Here is a 14,621-nt window from a genome sequence, read left to right as displayed (position 1 = left end):
GTGCGACAGACAGTAACAGTTCATGTGACAGATATTAGGCCTAATGGTGTTATCCTTCCTCAAATTACTATTACTACTCTACTAATATTACTACTACTGACAAAAGTGAAGTTGACAACGATCTCAATGCTAACCAGCGAAATGCAAGTCAACATGACGACGAACCTAACCTCTATTTTCAATTTCAAAAACTAAAATCATTTGGACATTTTTTTAAACAGAAATTTAAAATTTTTAACATTAAAAGATAACACAGTTTAATGATTCTAACAGTGACATTAACATGTATGTAGAATAATTATTACTATGCCAAATACTAATTCAATTTTGCAAAGAAAAGAAGCTAAGAATTATATATCAAGGTGGAAAAAAATCTCTGGTACCATCAGAAGAGGAGAGCCATGTTCTTCGAACATATCTACAGAATGAACCCGGAAAGACTGACTAATCAGACATTAAGATTTTTTGAGATCAAGAAAACTATGGTGTGCTGGTATCAGGAGGTGAATATGGACCTGGAAGAAATGGGAATACAAGGAATGGAAATCAGCAACAGGGATGCTTACAAGTCGAGGATCAAGACCACCAAGAGGTACCCAAGCTCCGTGGACTGAAGAGAGGAGGAGATTGCAGAGTGAAAGGATGAAGGTGTAATTGTCAAGGATTAAAGCCGAGGAACAGGTGAAGCTGAATTCGAATTAACATGGTCCATAGTCGGCCAATACAAAAGAAGAAATGGAATTTTCACTGTTAATCAACTTCAAAACTTGAGCCCATTTTCAGACACTTCAAACATAAATGTAAGCATTACAGGAATACATTTAACGAAACTCATCACATAAAATAATAAAAGAAGAAAATGCAATAAAAGAGGGTGAAGTATTCATTACTGGGCATATGTGGTACTGACTTTCACATTTTAGTGGCATCCATTCCTGATCTATAACTGAGAGGTTCTTTGTCTATGGAAACTAATTCAGACAGACTGATTTTTTTTTGTAATATCTGAAGCCATCTATTTTCAGTTTCAACTCAGTTAATTAAGTTGTTTCTTTTTCAGGTGTAATACTATTAGCATATGGTTTCTCTTTCAGGTAGTTTATAAATTTATTTACTCAAAGTTAGTTTCAGCAGACTGAACAGCCTAACAATTACGGTATATATGAAAAATAGAAAAAGACTGAAGAACCTCACAGTTACAGAATAACTGTTGAAACTGAAAAGAAATGGCTTCCAATATAACAAATCAATTCCTTAGTTGAAATATAAGCTCCAAACACTGCAGACAGATAGAGCATTACCACCTATCACAGCTGAATTTTAAAAAGGCACAACTTATTCCTAAGTCTATTAGCCATCATGCTCCACAATGTCTCTTTAAATTGTTTAAAATTCTATACCATACCAAATTTCAATGCTTGATTTTCCAACTTGTTAAATTTTCCTGCTAATGTCACAATAATTATTTCTTTCTTCTTTACTATTGTAACTATAAAGCATTACTTCAACCAGCAGCACTTCACATTGCAAGAGAAAGAGCTTAAGATGACTGCTGTTTAAATTCCTGGGCAGTTCCACAATCTAAGAAATCACCAGTCAATTCAGTCTAGAGAAAAGTTTCCACACACCCTTCGAGATGTGATATGGAACAAGAGGTGCCATTGAAATGCAAAAGTGCCATTATACCAAACTTACAACATACGGTTCATAATGTGAACAGGAACCAAATTTCCAAAAATACATTTATTTGGAGTATAGCTGGAAAAACTAGCCATGCTGCTTATCACTAGGCCTATATTCTATAGTGTCATGCCTTGGGTTATTAGACTATCACATCTCGATCCAAATGGTCTCTGGGCATGACAGACACAAACGTATCTTTTTTTTTTAATTTTTAATTTTGACCACAGTACAAATAAAACTCTTATTTTATTTAGATCAATATGCCAGTCTACACTGAGAACCCTTAGTCACAGAGGATACAATTCAAACAAGCAAATATGGCATCAATATGCCCAATTTACACCTGTTACTAGTTAACATACTGTACCATCACAGACTGTTCAGAGCAACATGAAAAATGTCCTATTCAAGAGCTAGGCAGTATGTCGGCAGTATTTTACGTACAATTAATAACCATTTAATTGCTGACTATCTTGTTAGTGAGGTAAATTTTGAAGGCTTGTATTATCTATTTAAAATAAAGGTACAGGTAAAAGTACCTTTTAGGTTACATACACTGATATACCAAAAGTTATGGGACAGCAGTATTTAAAAGGTAATAGTCAGTGGCGACACCGTACCATGACGTCCTTAGAAGTGCCCAGACCTGTATCAGGTGTGATCTGATATCTCGAGAGTGAGTGGAACATCGTCTGTGCTGCTCGCGGCAAGGTGACGTGAATTATAGTCTTTCAAACAGGGTATGACAGTTGGGACTGAATGAATGGAACATTCCATTGTCGAAGTTGTGCAGGTATCTAACATTCCTTGATCGATAGTGTCACGTGTGTATTGGAAATACCTCATGGAAGGCATTACCATCCACAGTGAACAGCGCAGTGGGTAACCACAGATGCTTAATGATAGACATTAGCAGTGCATGGTTGTCCGTAGTAACAGAGAGGCCACACTGGCCCAAATCACATCCACATTCAATGCAAGAGGTACCAGAAGCATATCCAGAGCAGGTCAGTGCAGCAGAAGACCTGCCAGAGCACCCTTGTTAACACCAAGACACCGGGCACAGCATCTCACCTGGACGTGCAACATTGCTAATACGAGCCTGGAGGACTGGCGACATGTAGTCTGGTCTGATATGTCAGTGTTCCAGTTGTTTCGAGCTGATGGTAGGGTTTGAATATGGCACAGGCCCCATAAAGCCATGGACCCCAGTTGTCAACGAGACACCATACAGGCAGGTAGCAGCTCCATAATGGTGTGGAGTTTATTCACGTGGCATGGGCTGGGTCTGCTGAACCACCTGAACAGGTCATTGACCAGTGACTACTACAAAGAACTACTTGGTGACCACAGGCAGCCCTTCATGAACTTTACGTACCCCTACAATGATGAGATATTCCAGCAGGAATTCCACAGTGCCATCACGCCCATGTTGTCCAGAACTGGTTCAAGGAGTATTCTGGAGAATTTTAATGACTGCTGTAACCACCTCATTAGCCTGATATGAACCCTGTCAAGCATCTATGGGATGTGGTGGTGAGGTCCATTCACACACATGACCCTGCATCTACAAATAGCAGGAAGCTGTGGGTAGCTATCCAAAGGGCATGGGTCAGAATCTATCAACAGGTGTTTCTTCCACTTGTAGAATCAATGCCATGATGAGTTACTGCACTTGGCCAAGCTAGAGACGGGCCTACATGATACTAGACCCCTATCCCATGACGTCTGACATGTCAGTGTATAAGACACATGGTTTTTGATCAAGGAGATGACACAACCTGATTATCAGCAAGGTGTTCGCCCCAGTTACTGACTTATGCAGCTGACACTTGGACTTTGACTAGCAGGCAAGAGAGTAGAATTCAAGCCAGTGAGACAAAATTTCTAAGTAGTATGATAGGAAAGACAAGGAAAGACAGAGTGAGAAATGAAGATGTTAATGAAGTTGGGATAGGAAAGCTAAATGAGAGAGTTGAAAAGAATAAACTAAGATGGTCTGGACATGTACAGAGGATGGAGGAGAATAGAATTCCAAGACGGATGCTAGAGGCAAAGTGCGAGGGCAAGAGAGCAAGAGGAAGACCTAGAACAAGGTGTACTGAATCAGTGAAGAGCGGCATAAGAAGACGAAATTTAGACTGGGACAAGATCATGGAAGAGTGTTGGTGGAAGGCAAGAGGAAGATGGAGAAGTACCATAAATATTCCAACCCGGCAGGAGCTGGATAAGGGGAAATGATGATTATTTTTGCCCCAGTCTTCAAAATAATACTAAAATGTTAAACAGGCAGGATATCTACATCCCATTGTCATCTAAAATACTATGTACTAGTTGCCTTATTCCATTATTTTATATAAATGAGAAAACCTCTCGCTTCTAAATTGACATCTGTATTATTATATAAAACACACATCCCCAGAGCACTCAACACCACCTTCAAATCTGCTTGCAACATGAGATAAATTTATTGATGTAACCCATATTGGGACTCTTGGCAGTAGGAACTACAAAAACTTGCAACAGATCTCAATTAAAATGTAGTAGGAATTAACTCAAGTCAAGTGCTTTCACAAATGCATTCAAGATTAGGGCTCGGATTTTTTTGATGTGTCATATTTTTATCCTGGCTTGTTTTTCAAAGCCTAAGGTAATCTAAGCACATTTCTAACATTTACGAACATGAAGCAGATTTTACTGGTCAAATAAATGTGTATTTGACCATAAAATCTTTATATACCTAGAACAGCATGAGCTCATTTGAGCTGCTAAAAGTACGATTCATTGTGTGCGAAAAAGAAACAAATAGCTACTTTTCGATCCCTCTTTCCCGATAACCAATGTTCAGTTTTCTTGTTCTACGGAGTAGTGGTAAGAAATTTCAACCACACACTACCTTTTTTTTTTAAATAGTATGTGGTTGAGACTCCTTACCACCACTTATCACATGCACTATTTATGCCCCTGTACAGAATTCTTTTGTCTCTGCTAATGAGTAGTTTAGTGCAGTTTCGAGATGTCTCTGACAGTGTGAGGTTCTGTTAAAGATTTAGGTGAACAGTATTTTAGTACGGATGGATATATTTTATTTTGTAAAATGTGAAAGGTAAAATTTTGGCTGAGAAATGTTTTACAAAGAATATCGCTAAACATAAAATCTGTGTAAACAGAGAATTACCCGCAGAAAGCAGACAGAGATTGCTGTTTGAGAAACCATACAGCAGTTCATCTCAGTTTTCTAAGGATCAATATGAAATGATGGTTTCATCAAACATCCCTTTATATAAAGTATAGGGACCTACTTTCCAAAAGTTCTTAGAAAAGTATACAACTTATCCCATTCCCTCTGAGTCCACATTAAGAAAGAACTATCTGACTTCCTGTTACGATGATACAACAAACTTATTGCAGGCACTCTCAAACATGAAAAACCTGGAGAAACCTTTTCTGTGATGTGTGAGGTGTTGGATAGGGTGAACAACACCTCCATCGCTGTTATTTTCGACACTGCAATGAACTTGTTGTGGCAGGAAAAGTAGTATGAGGGAATGTAATTTCGACACTGCAATGAACTTGTTGTGGCAGGAAAAGTAGAATGAGAAAATGTAATGGACGCTGCTTACATGGTAAAAGGAGCAAAATGTCTTAAGATTCTGTATCCCAAAATGGTGCGTGTAACTTTCCTTGTGCATGCCTTACATAGAGTGGCCGATGAGGTTAGAGGGAACTACCCTAACGTGGAAACGTCATTGCTAACTGCAAGAAGATTTTTGTTAAGGCTCCACTCCCCACAGTCCATTATGACACAGGGGACTTGGCTTAATGCAGCAAATTGTTATTGCACGAACTACAGCGAGAATGATAAGATCTTCAATCAAAAACTGTATGAGAGTTGTTTTCATCCAGCATGTCAAAACACTTAACCTGCATAAAATCAAATATCTCTGCCAATATCAAAATCCATGACTCGCCTTGAAACTGTGGGCATGCAATTGTGTGAAACATTGAAGCAAAGTGAAAGAGAGTTATAGAGAGCACAGGGCAAAGTAGCTGACATGGTTAGGGAAAAATTACGACGTGTGCTTGAACAAAATCATGAATATACAACATTGTGTAAAGCTGCCGACATACTTTGAGTATTAGAAGCAACATTTGATGAAAAGGAATCAGAAATTTCCACAAAACTCTACTTGCTGATGATCTGACATTCTTAATGTCAGACCCTCTGAAAATGCACTTCGTCATCCAGTGCAACTCAAGGCTAAGGGAGGTATGAATTACTTCATCTGTTGAAAGTAAATGCATTTTCTTCAGGTCACATTTTGGTAAATTTTAGAGCATAAATGCATGCCTATCTTAAGAGCTTTTAGGTCATAGAAATCCAAGCCCTAGTCATCATGATGTAAAAGTGAAATGATATTAAAAACAACTCAAGTTAGAATAGCACGTCTGTGCAGCATGGGTTGTAAGGACCAGGTTACCTTATCATACATAAATGTGGTTTACTTAAGAGATATACTACTAATGTCATATGAGTAATATAGAAACCATAGGTACTTCAATGGAGCTTGTTAAGAAAAGGCAAATGACTCAAAAGTAATTTTCATGAAATTCCTTGTCACTCTAAATGAGTATTATACCCAGAATTCAGACCACTCATAAAAAAATGAAAATGAACTCAACTGGTTGATGACAAAACAATGGCACACAGTGCTATTAATAAAAATTATTATTAGACTCATATATCTCTGCGCGAATACCTTGATTTTCCTCCTTGAAGCCAATGGTGTACACAAGTTGACTACACAAGAATACAGAAATAAATTAGCAAGGAAATAATGCACAGGATCAGAAACCAAATATTTTCATAATAAGAGTTCTGAAACATGGAAGACTTGTTTGCTCACACTATTTTTGGCAAACACATGAACAAAAAAATCATTCATAGTAAATAATGGAAACCAGAAAGATTCCATTAAAGTTAAATTACCACCTTCCCTTTGGTTCCACCAAATTAATTTCTTTCTTTTCTAAACCTGTTATTTCTGACAGTATAATTTGAGTTTTTGCATTGTAAAATGATAAACAGAGATAAAGACAGAGGTATTAAACATGTTTTTAATACGAGGCTTTTACCAGCCATTTCAAGTCTGAAGGGTCCATGGAGGCATTAAAGTTCTGGAAATCAGCACTGCTTGGTGAATAATAATATGTACAATTGTGGAATGAAAACTGCAATACTGATTATGGTAGTGATATTCTGTACCTTAATACTGTATATAGGCTGCAGTTAATACAACACACTGTGTCTAATAAAATTGTATAAAATTGAAAGCACTAAAAATGTAGTTAAAACTCATGTAAAAACTTAGTAATATAATTATCGTGAAGTAGACCATTCTTCTGTAAAATTATACAAAAATTGCTTCATGTCAGTGTAGCAGGCTTTTACAATCAAAAATGTTCTCATCATACTATAAATATTGCAACCTTTGTTTACAGCACAACAGGAGGCTTCTCATCCATTTGACCCCATGCTTCCTTCTACTGCAGGATCATTTTGCCTATTACAAAAACGGCAGCAACTCCAGCAGTCAGGATAGCAATGCTGGAGTGAGGCAGACTGCCACTAAGCTGAAACAGAAGGGCATACACTGATCTATTGATGTTTCATTTTTTCTGGCAGGATTAATGCCAGATGGCCTTCTCTTAACACCTAGCCAGATTAATATAAGACTACATAATTTTTATAATATTTACAAACATTACAACAGAACACATAACAAAAAATGTATGATGAGTGAGACTAATAGTACCCAGAGGGTGCATCAAAACTTAAGATTTAAGAGAGAAGAAAGAAAAGGTATAACAACAGGTCGTTAAGACGTCAACCTGACACCGTGGTTAGCTGGTTCAAGTCCCGTTGATGGAAAAAATCACTATCAGAATGTTGGCCGATAGGGTAGGGGAGGTGGTGTGATGACAAATTTTATTCACTAGATTGCATACCGCCGGGTTGAGTGGCTCAGACAGTTGAGGCGCTGGCCTTCTGACCCCAACTTGGCAGGTTCGATCCTGGCTCAGTCCGGTGGTATTTGAAGGTGCTCAAATACATCAGCCTCGTGTCGGTAGATTTACTGGCAAGTAAAAGAACTAATGTGGGACTAAATTCCGGCACCTCGGCATCTCCGAAAACCGTAAAAGAGAAGTTAGTGGGACGTAAAGCAAGTAACATTATTATTAGATTGCATACCAAACGCCCAGACATGTATAGTTGTAGAGTTGTCCAAGCAAGTATTTACCAAGTGCATGCTGATACGCTCTGATTGCCGGAATAAAATGTGAAACACCGGTTACTTAAACCCACTGTACTTTTACCTTGAGTTACAAGTCAGGTCTGTAGTGCATTCGACTGCTGTTGATGAACCAACTCGACTTCCGTGTATCGTGGTAGCCTGTCAGACAGTATGCACTGCACTAGGCATTTTTAATCATCTTAAACATAACCATGGTTTTTAAGGAAGGCCTTATCCAAGACTGCAAATTAATTTTGTATGAAATAATATAAACTGCTGCCAGTCACATGTTGTATTCAATTTATTACCCAACGTGTTTCGCTGTTTGCTTTATGTCGCACCGACACAGACAGGTCTTACAGCAACGATGGGATAATAAACACCTAGGAATGGGAAGAAAGTGGCCGTGGCCTTAATTAAGGTACAGCCCCAGCATTTGCCTGGCGTGAAAATGGGAAACCACGGAAAACCATCTTCAGGGCTGCCGACAGTGGGGTTTGGACTCACTATCCCCCGGATGCAAGCTCACAGCTGCGCGGCCCTAACCGCACGGCAAACTCACCCGGTCCAACGTGTTTCAGAGACTTTGCTCCATCGTCAGGAGGTGAACATGGTGATATACACTGAGTGGCCAAAAGTCACGAGAAGACACTGAATGTGATATTAATAACGAGTTGCTCCTCTGTGAGCCCTCAAAACGGCAGCAATACGGTGAGGCATCGACTCTACAAGGGGTTGGAATCATTCTGGAGAGATCTGGACCCAGCATTGACAGCATCCCATAAATGTTCGACTGGATTAAGATCGGGGGATCTAGGGGGCCAATCCATGGTCGTAACTGCTCCTCCAACCACATACGCACCACCATAGACCGGTGACATGGCGCATTGTCCTGTTGGAACATGGCATCTCCATCAGGATACTCTACGGCCAGAAAGGGATGCAGATGGTTTGAATGAATGTCTACATAACGCGCACCTGTCAGCGCTCCCTGTAGCCGGAAAATGGGGCCTAATTGCGACCATGAGAACGTCGTCCAGACCAGAAAAGAGCAACCTCCCACCTGGACACAACATTGTTGACACGCTGGATCCACAGTTTCATAGGGCATACTCCACTCTCTCACACGCCCATCAGCTTGATACAACTGGAACCAGGATTCATCGGACCATACCACACGCCGCCACTGTTCCATAGTCCATTGCCGATGTTTGTGGGCCCAAGAACATCGTTGAGCTCTGTGTCGAGGTGTCAGCAAGAGGACAAGAGTTGGTCGTTGACTGGTGAAGCCTATGCAGTGCAGTTGCCTCCTTACAGTCCTGGTAGAAAAGGGTTCCTGACTCCCAACATTCAACTGGGCAGTGACCTGACTCACAGTAGCCCAGTATGGTTCTGTGGAGGCAACATGATATCTGTTCGTTAAACACCCGTGGTCTTCCTGTGCAACGATTTCAGTGGGTGGTAACATTCTCTCTGAGATATTGAAGATCCACCCTCGACTTTTTTGACCTCGGAATCCCAAATTCACATGTAATCTCCATGATGCTATGACCTATGCACCGTGCGCCGATGATCATCCCACGATCAAAGTCGGTTAACTCACGAAGTGTTGCCATGTTCGCGACATTGGTGTCTGTGACAGACTGCTCAGCTATGCCACAGCTAGCCACAATGCTCAGGGGTCATACACGGCACATTTTCTAATCGGACACACCTTCCTCCGACTTTTAGCCACCCAGTGTAAGTTCTTGCTCTACTTAATACACAATTGTTTGCCCATTATGATCTAGTTTTATGCAACCAGGCACATTTACCACAATTCTGAAATACATCAGTCCTCTCCCTAAACCGGGTTAATATAATAAGATGTGTGGTTACGGGCTAGAAGACAGCAGGAACCACGAGCACCACTATTAATTCACTGTTGGTACCCTGAACGAACCTTTGAAACTAGTACAGATATGAAGAACAAATACATTACAGAAGGAGGCGCGTGTGCGCACCCGCCCACCGACCCACCCACCCCACACACACACACAACGAACAGGTACTGTATAGGCTGGGAAAATGCCTGCCATGAAAGTTATTGCAAGGCTTGACATGCAGCGGGCGGTTCCTTCCTGTGTGTGCACCTCCTGTTGTAAGGTATGTGTTCTTTGTACCTGTGCTCATTTTGCAGACTTATTCGACATGTAATGAATTAATAGTGGCGCTCCTGCTGGCTTCTAGCCCATAACCACACATCTTGTTACATTACCCTGGTATAGGGAGAGGCTCCGTGGCTCAGACGGTAGCGCGTCGGCCTCTCACCGCTGGATATCGTGGTTCAAATCCCGGCGACTCCATGTGAGATTTGTACTGGACAAAGTGGAGGTGGGACAGGTTTTTCTCCGGGTACTCCGGTTTTCCCTGTCATCTTTCATTCCAGCAACACTCTCCATTATCATTTCATAGCATTTATCACTCATTAATAAAAATCACCTTGGGAGTGGCGACCCCATTGTAATAACAGCCTATATATGTTTCATTCATTACATCCCTGACCCAGTCAATGACTGGAAAACAGGTTGTAGGTTTTCAGGGAGAGGGACCGATGTATTTCACAACTGAATAAAATCGAGGTGGATTGCATAAAACTAGATCACAAAGGATGGGTTGGCCACCCGGTATGTTGCCATTTTCACCAGCTGACGATGGAGCAAAGTCTCTGAAACGTGTTCTTTTTTTTTTTTTTTTTTTTTGCTAGGGGCTTTACGTCGCTCCGACACAGATAGGTCTTATGGCGACGATGGGATGGGAAAGGCCTAGGAGTTGGAAGGAAGCGGCCGTGGCCTTAATTAAGGTACAGCCCCAGCATTTGCCTGGTGTGAAAATGGGAAACCACGGAAAACCATCTTCAGGGCTGCCGATAGTGGGATTCGAACCTACTATCTCCCGGATGCAAGCTCACAGCCGCGCGCCTCAACGCGCACGGCCAACTCGCCCGGTGAAACGTGTTCTGAAATAAATAATTTGCGAAAATTGGTGACTGGCAACCGTGTATATTACTTAATACAGAATTTTTGATCATGTTCGTCACTCAGTAAGAGGAGTTCACTTTGAACATTTCATCTGATACAGGAATAGTGCATCCCAGCTGGCATGACAAACATATCCAATGTAACAATGCAACAGTGCTGGCAAGGTCAGATTGTACAACATTACAAAAGGTTGGATAATCTGCAATTATGCATTTCTGGACCCATGTTTTCATACTTGTTTTTCGTCTTTCTCTCTACATGAAGAATTTCCTGTTGAGTTGTGATACAACCCGTATACCTACACTGCCTGGCAAAAAAAATTTAAGCACCCAGAAGGGGAGGAGGAAATGAAAATTCATGTGTGGAGAGGGTATGTGGTATTGTTTCAATGATTACAAAATCGAGTCAAATTTACAAAGAACTTGGCAATACAAGCCCACTTATCAGTATGACTCTGCACCCCCTCTGGCCTCGATGCATGCACTGATTCGGTTGGGAAGGGTGTCATACAGCCGTTGTATCCTATCCTGAGGCAGTCTGGCCCACAACTGTTGTAACTGGTCCTTGATTGGATACTGGCACTGGTCCGGAGTTGGGGATCTTGCTGGCCACGGGAGTACCTCAACATAATGCAGACAGTTCATAGAGACACGTGCCGTGTGTGGACAAGCATTGTCCTGTTGGAAAATAGCACTACAATACTATCGCATGAGAGATAACACATGCGGAAGTCTGTGACGTACGGTTGCACAGTCAGAATTCACCCAATCACTACCAGCCGTGACCTAAAATCATACCCAATGGCTCCCCATATCAAGACGCTAGGAGTAACACCTCTGTGCCTCTCCAAAACACTGGAAGAATGGGACCTCTCCCCAGATCACTGTAATACTCGGAGAGGATGGGTCATCCAGGGTAGGGCAGAACCGCGATTCATCGCTGAACACAATGCGACGCCATTCATCAGCAGTCCATTGCTTCCCGGTACAGGCACCACTCCAAACACAGCTATTGGTGTTATGGTGTTAACGGCAGCCTATGCATGGGACAGTAATTCCCAAGTCTGGCTGCCGCTAGTCTCCGACCAATGGTGCAGGATTACACAGAAAGTTGCAGGAAACCCATTAGTCATTCTTGGATGGCAAGAGCATGTGCGCAGCGGTTACGATGTGCTTGGTGCACAATACGGCGATCCTCCCTTGTGGTGGTCAGAAGTGGTGAGCTGGAACCTTGACAACGAATGTGCCTGCTCTCACGTTCCCATGCAGTCCAACATTCGGCCACTATCACATCAGAATGCCCCACAAATCTGGATATTGCTCGATTCGACCAGCCGGCCAAATGGAGACTCGCAACAACGCCCCTTTCAGATTTGAGAGGGATAATTTGAAATTGATAAATTAATGATAGACAGATGAGTTTATATTGAATTTCTGGTTGGAGTGCAGAAGTGATGGTGTTAGCTGGTCAGATATTGAATGATCACTATGAAGGACATAGAGCCAAATACAAATTGAACATCATGTGATAACTAGAGCCTGGATTCATATGCGCGGAAAACTCCAAAAATATACATGCACATATGCACTAAAAATGTTGGAAATATGCACGTAAATATGCACTAAAAATAAAAGAAAATAATCTTACCAAATGCATTATTAAATTTTAACTTGGTGTTAAATTGATAAACATGTTTCATTCCTTGCAAAAATGATGCATGGCAGTAGGTTACCAACAGTTTTTCAACGTTTTCAGGAGTCAAAGACTTTCTGTTGTCGTAGGCAGAATTAGTTTATACGCTGAAAATGATCGTTCTACATCGACGGATGTAACTGGGCAATACTAACCTTGTACACTGGCACTGACTGCTCGGAATATTCTTCCAGCAAAGAATACCCGATTCCACTATGTAGTTGCTTATGGAATTGAGTCCAACACCGCACTGAGTTTCCTTTTAACTTTTTCTCCAGTTTCAACAGGAACACCATTTAAAAAACTAATGGGGTTTTGAATTAACTGAAGGGATTTGTGTAGGGGTGTACCGCGACTTTCTAGGCCCTTAATCCCCTTTGGAAGGCAAATAATGCACATGGATGAAACTGATATCTTTATATACAGTTTCAGATTCAAATGCGCACTATGCATCACGAACAAACGCAGTATGACTATCTCAATGATTTTAACTACATCTTTCACTTGATTAAAGGTCTCTTGGGAGAACGTTACTGCGGATAAACAAGTACCCCATCTTGTGAGAAAAGTTTCCAGCGGAAGAGAAACCTGAGGTAGATGAGTTCTGTACAACTGTACATGAGCCAGTGCTTTTAGAAACAACTTTTCCCCACTTGATATTAATTTGTTGACAGATGAAAAGAGGGGGTGTATCTCTTCTGCAATACGATGCAATCCATGGGCCAAACATGCGACATGGATGAGATTTGGAAAAAATACTCAAAGACAATGACCAGCTTTCAAACTAGCTTTCAGCATATACGAAGCTGCATCTGTGACTAAAAGGCACACTTTGTAACAATCACTCTCCGATTCACTAGCCCACAAAAGTTGCATGGAATCGTTAACAAATCTTGCAACAGTAGCGTGGTTTTTTTTTTCCAAGCACTTTGCATGAAAGTAAATGAGGTTTGCTGGGTTCTTCTGGACATAATTTACTCTCTATGAAGTTTGCAATGTATCGACCATACGAATCAGTTGTTTCATCTACCGATATCCAGACACAGTTTCCTCTTATGTCAGATCGCATCGAATCCACGACAGAAGCGTGCACTGAAAGTAAATATGGGAAGGGTGGAAGGAGGCTAATTTGCTTTATGCTGCACCAACACAGATAGGTCTTATGGCAACGATGCGGGACAGGAAAGGCGTAGGAATGGGAAGGAAGCAGCCGTGGCCTTAATTAAAGTACAGCCCCAGCATTTGCCTGGTGTGAAATGGAAAACCATCTTCAAGGTTGCTGACAGTGGGGTTCGAACCCACTATCTCCCGGATGCGAGCTCACAGCTGCGCGCACCTAACTGCACAGGCAACTAGCACAATGCTTTTCAAGAAACGTGCGTAGATGTGGATTATTCAATTTATGCAGCAGAATGTTGCTGCATACAAAAGCTTTACAAATATCAGCGCAGGAACGTTCAGAAATCTTTGATAATCGATCACAGATAAGAGAAAAATTTATCTGTATATGCACTAACGTTCAAAATATGCATTTTTAAAATATCTGGGCCCTACTGATAATTAAAACATACGTATACAAAGACAATGTTGCAGGAATAATTATAACATTAACACACATATAATTACAAAAAATTTTGGTTCTGATCTTCTTGTCATAATATGATGTCTTTAAAATGACTTTGGACCTCAGGCAAAGAAGTAAATCTGGAAATGATAGCCAGAATTAGGAATGAATAAACATATAGAAAAGAAATTAAAAAGGAGAAAAGTTATTTATGAGACTAGCCTCTGTTGTGAAATGTACAGTATATCTAATGTCTGATGTAGAACAAGCACTGACTTGCTGGAAGAAGCAGGCAAGCGATATAAACAAAGAGGTGGATAGCGAATAAGCACCGACTTGTTGTAGGAAGCAGGCAGTGTAAACAAA

At 40.9% G+C, this 14,621-nt stretch overlaps 1 protein-coding gene across 1 annotated transcript in view; it reads right to left on the bottom strand.

The window, feature by feature from the left end:
- Positions 1-346: 346 nt before the first annotated feature.
- The window catches only part of cold (coiled), a 97,633-nt gene continuing 83,358 nt past the window's right edge, over positions 347-14,621 (bottom strand). The window contains exon 4 of the mRNA XM_067139590.2: positions 347-7,317. Within this exon, the coding sequence (XP_066995691.1) occupies positions 7,228-7,317 (90 nt within the window). The 3' untranslated portion in view covers positions 347-7,227. The remainder of the gene's footprint in view (positions 7,318-14,621) is intronic.

Source organism: Anabrus simplex, chromosome 2 (genome assembly GCF_040414725.1).
Source record: "Anabrus simplex isolate iqAnaSimp1 chromosome 2, ASM4041472v1, whole genome shotgun sequence".
Classification (NCBI taxonomy): domain Eukaryota; kingdom Metazoa; phylum Arthropoda; class Insecta; order Orthoptera; family Tettigoniidae; genus Anabrus; species Anabrus simplex.
Note: the sequence above shows the minus strand (reverse complement) of the source record. Positions and strands in the feature narration are given on the sequence as shown.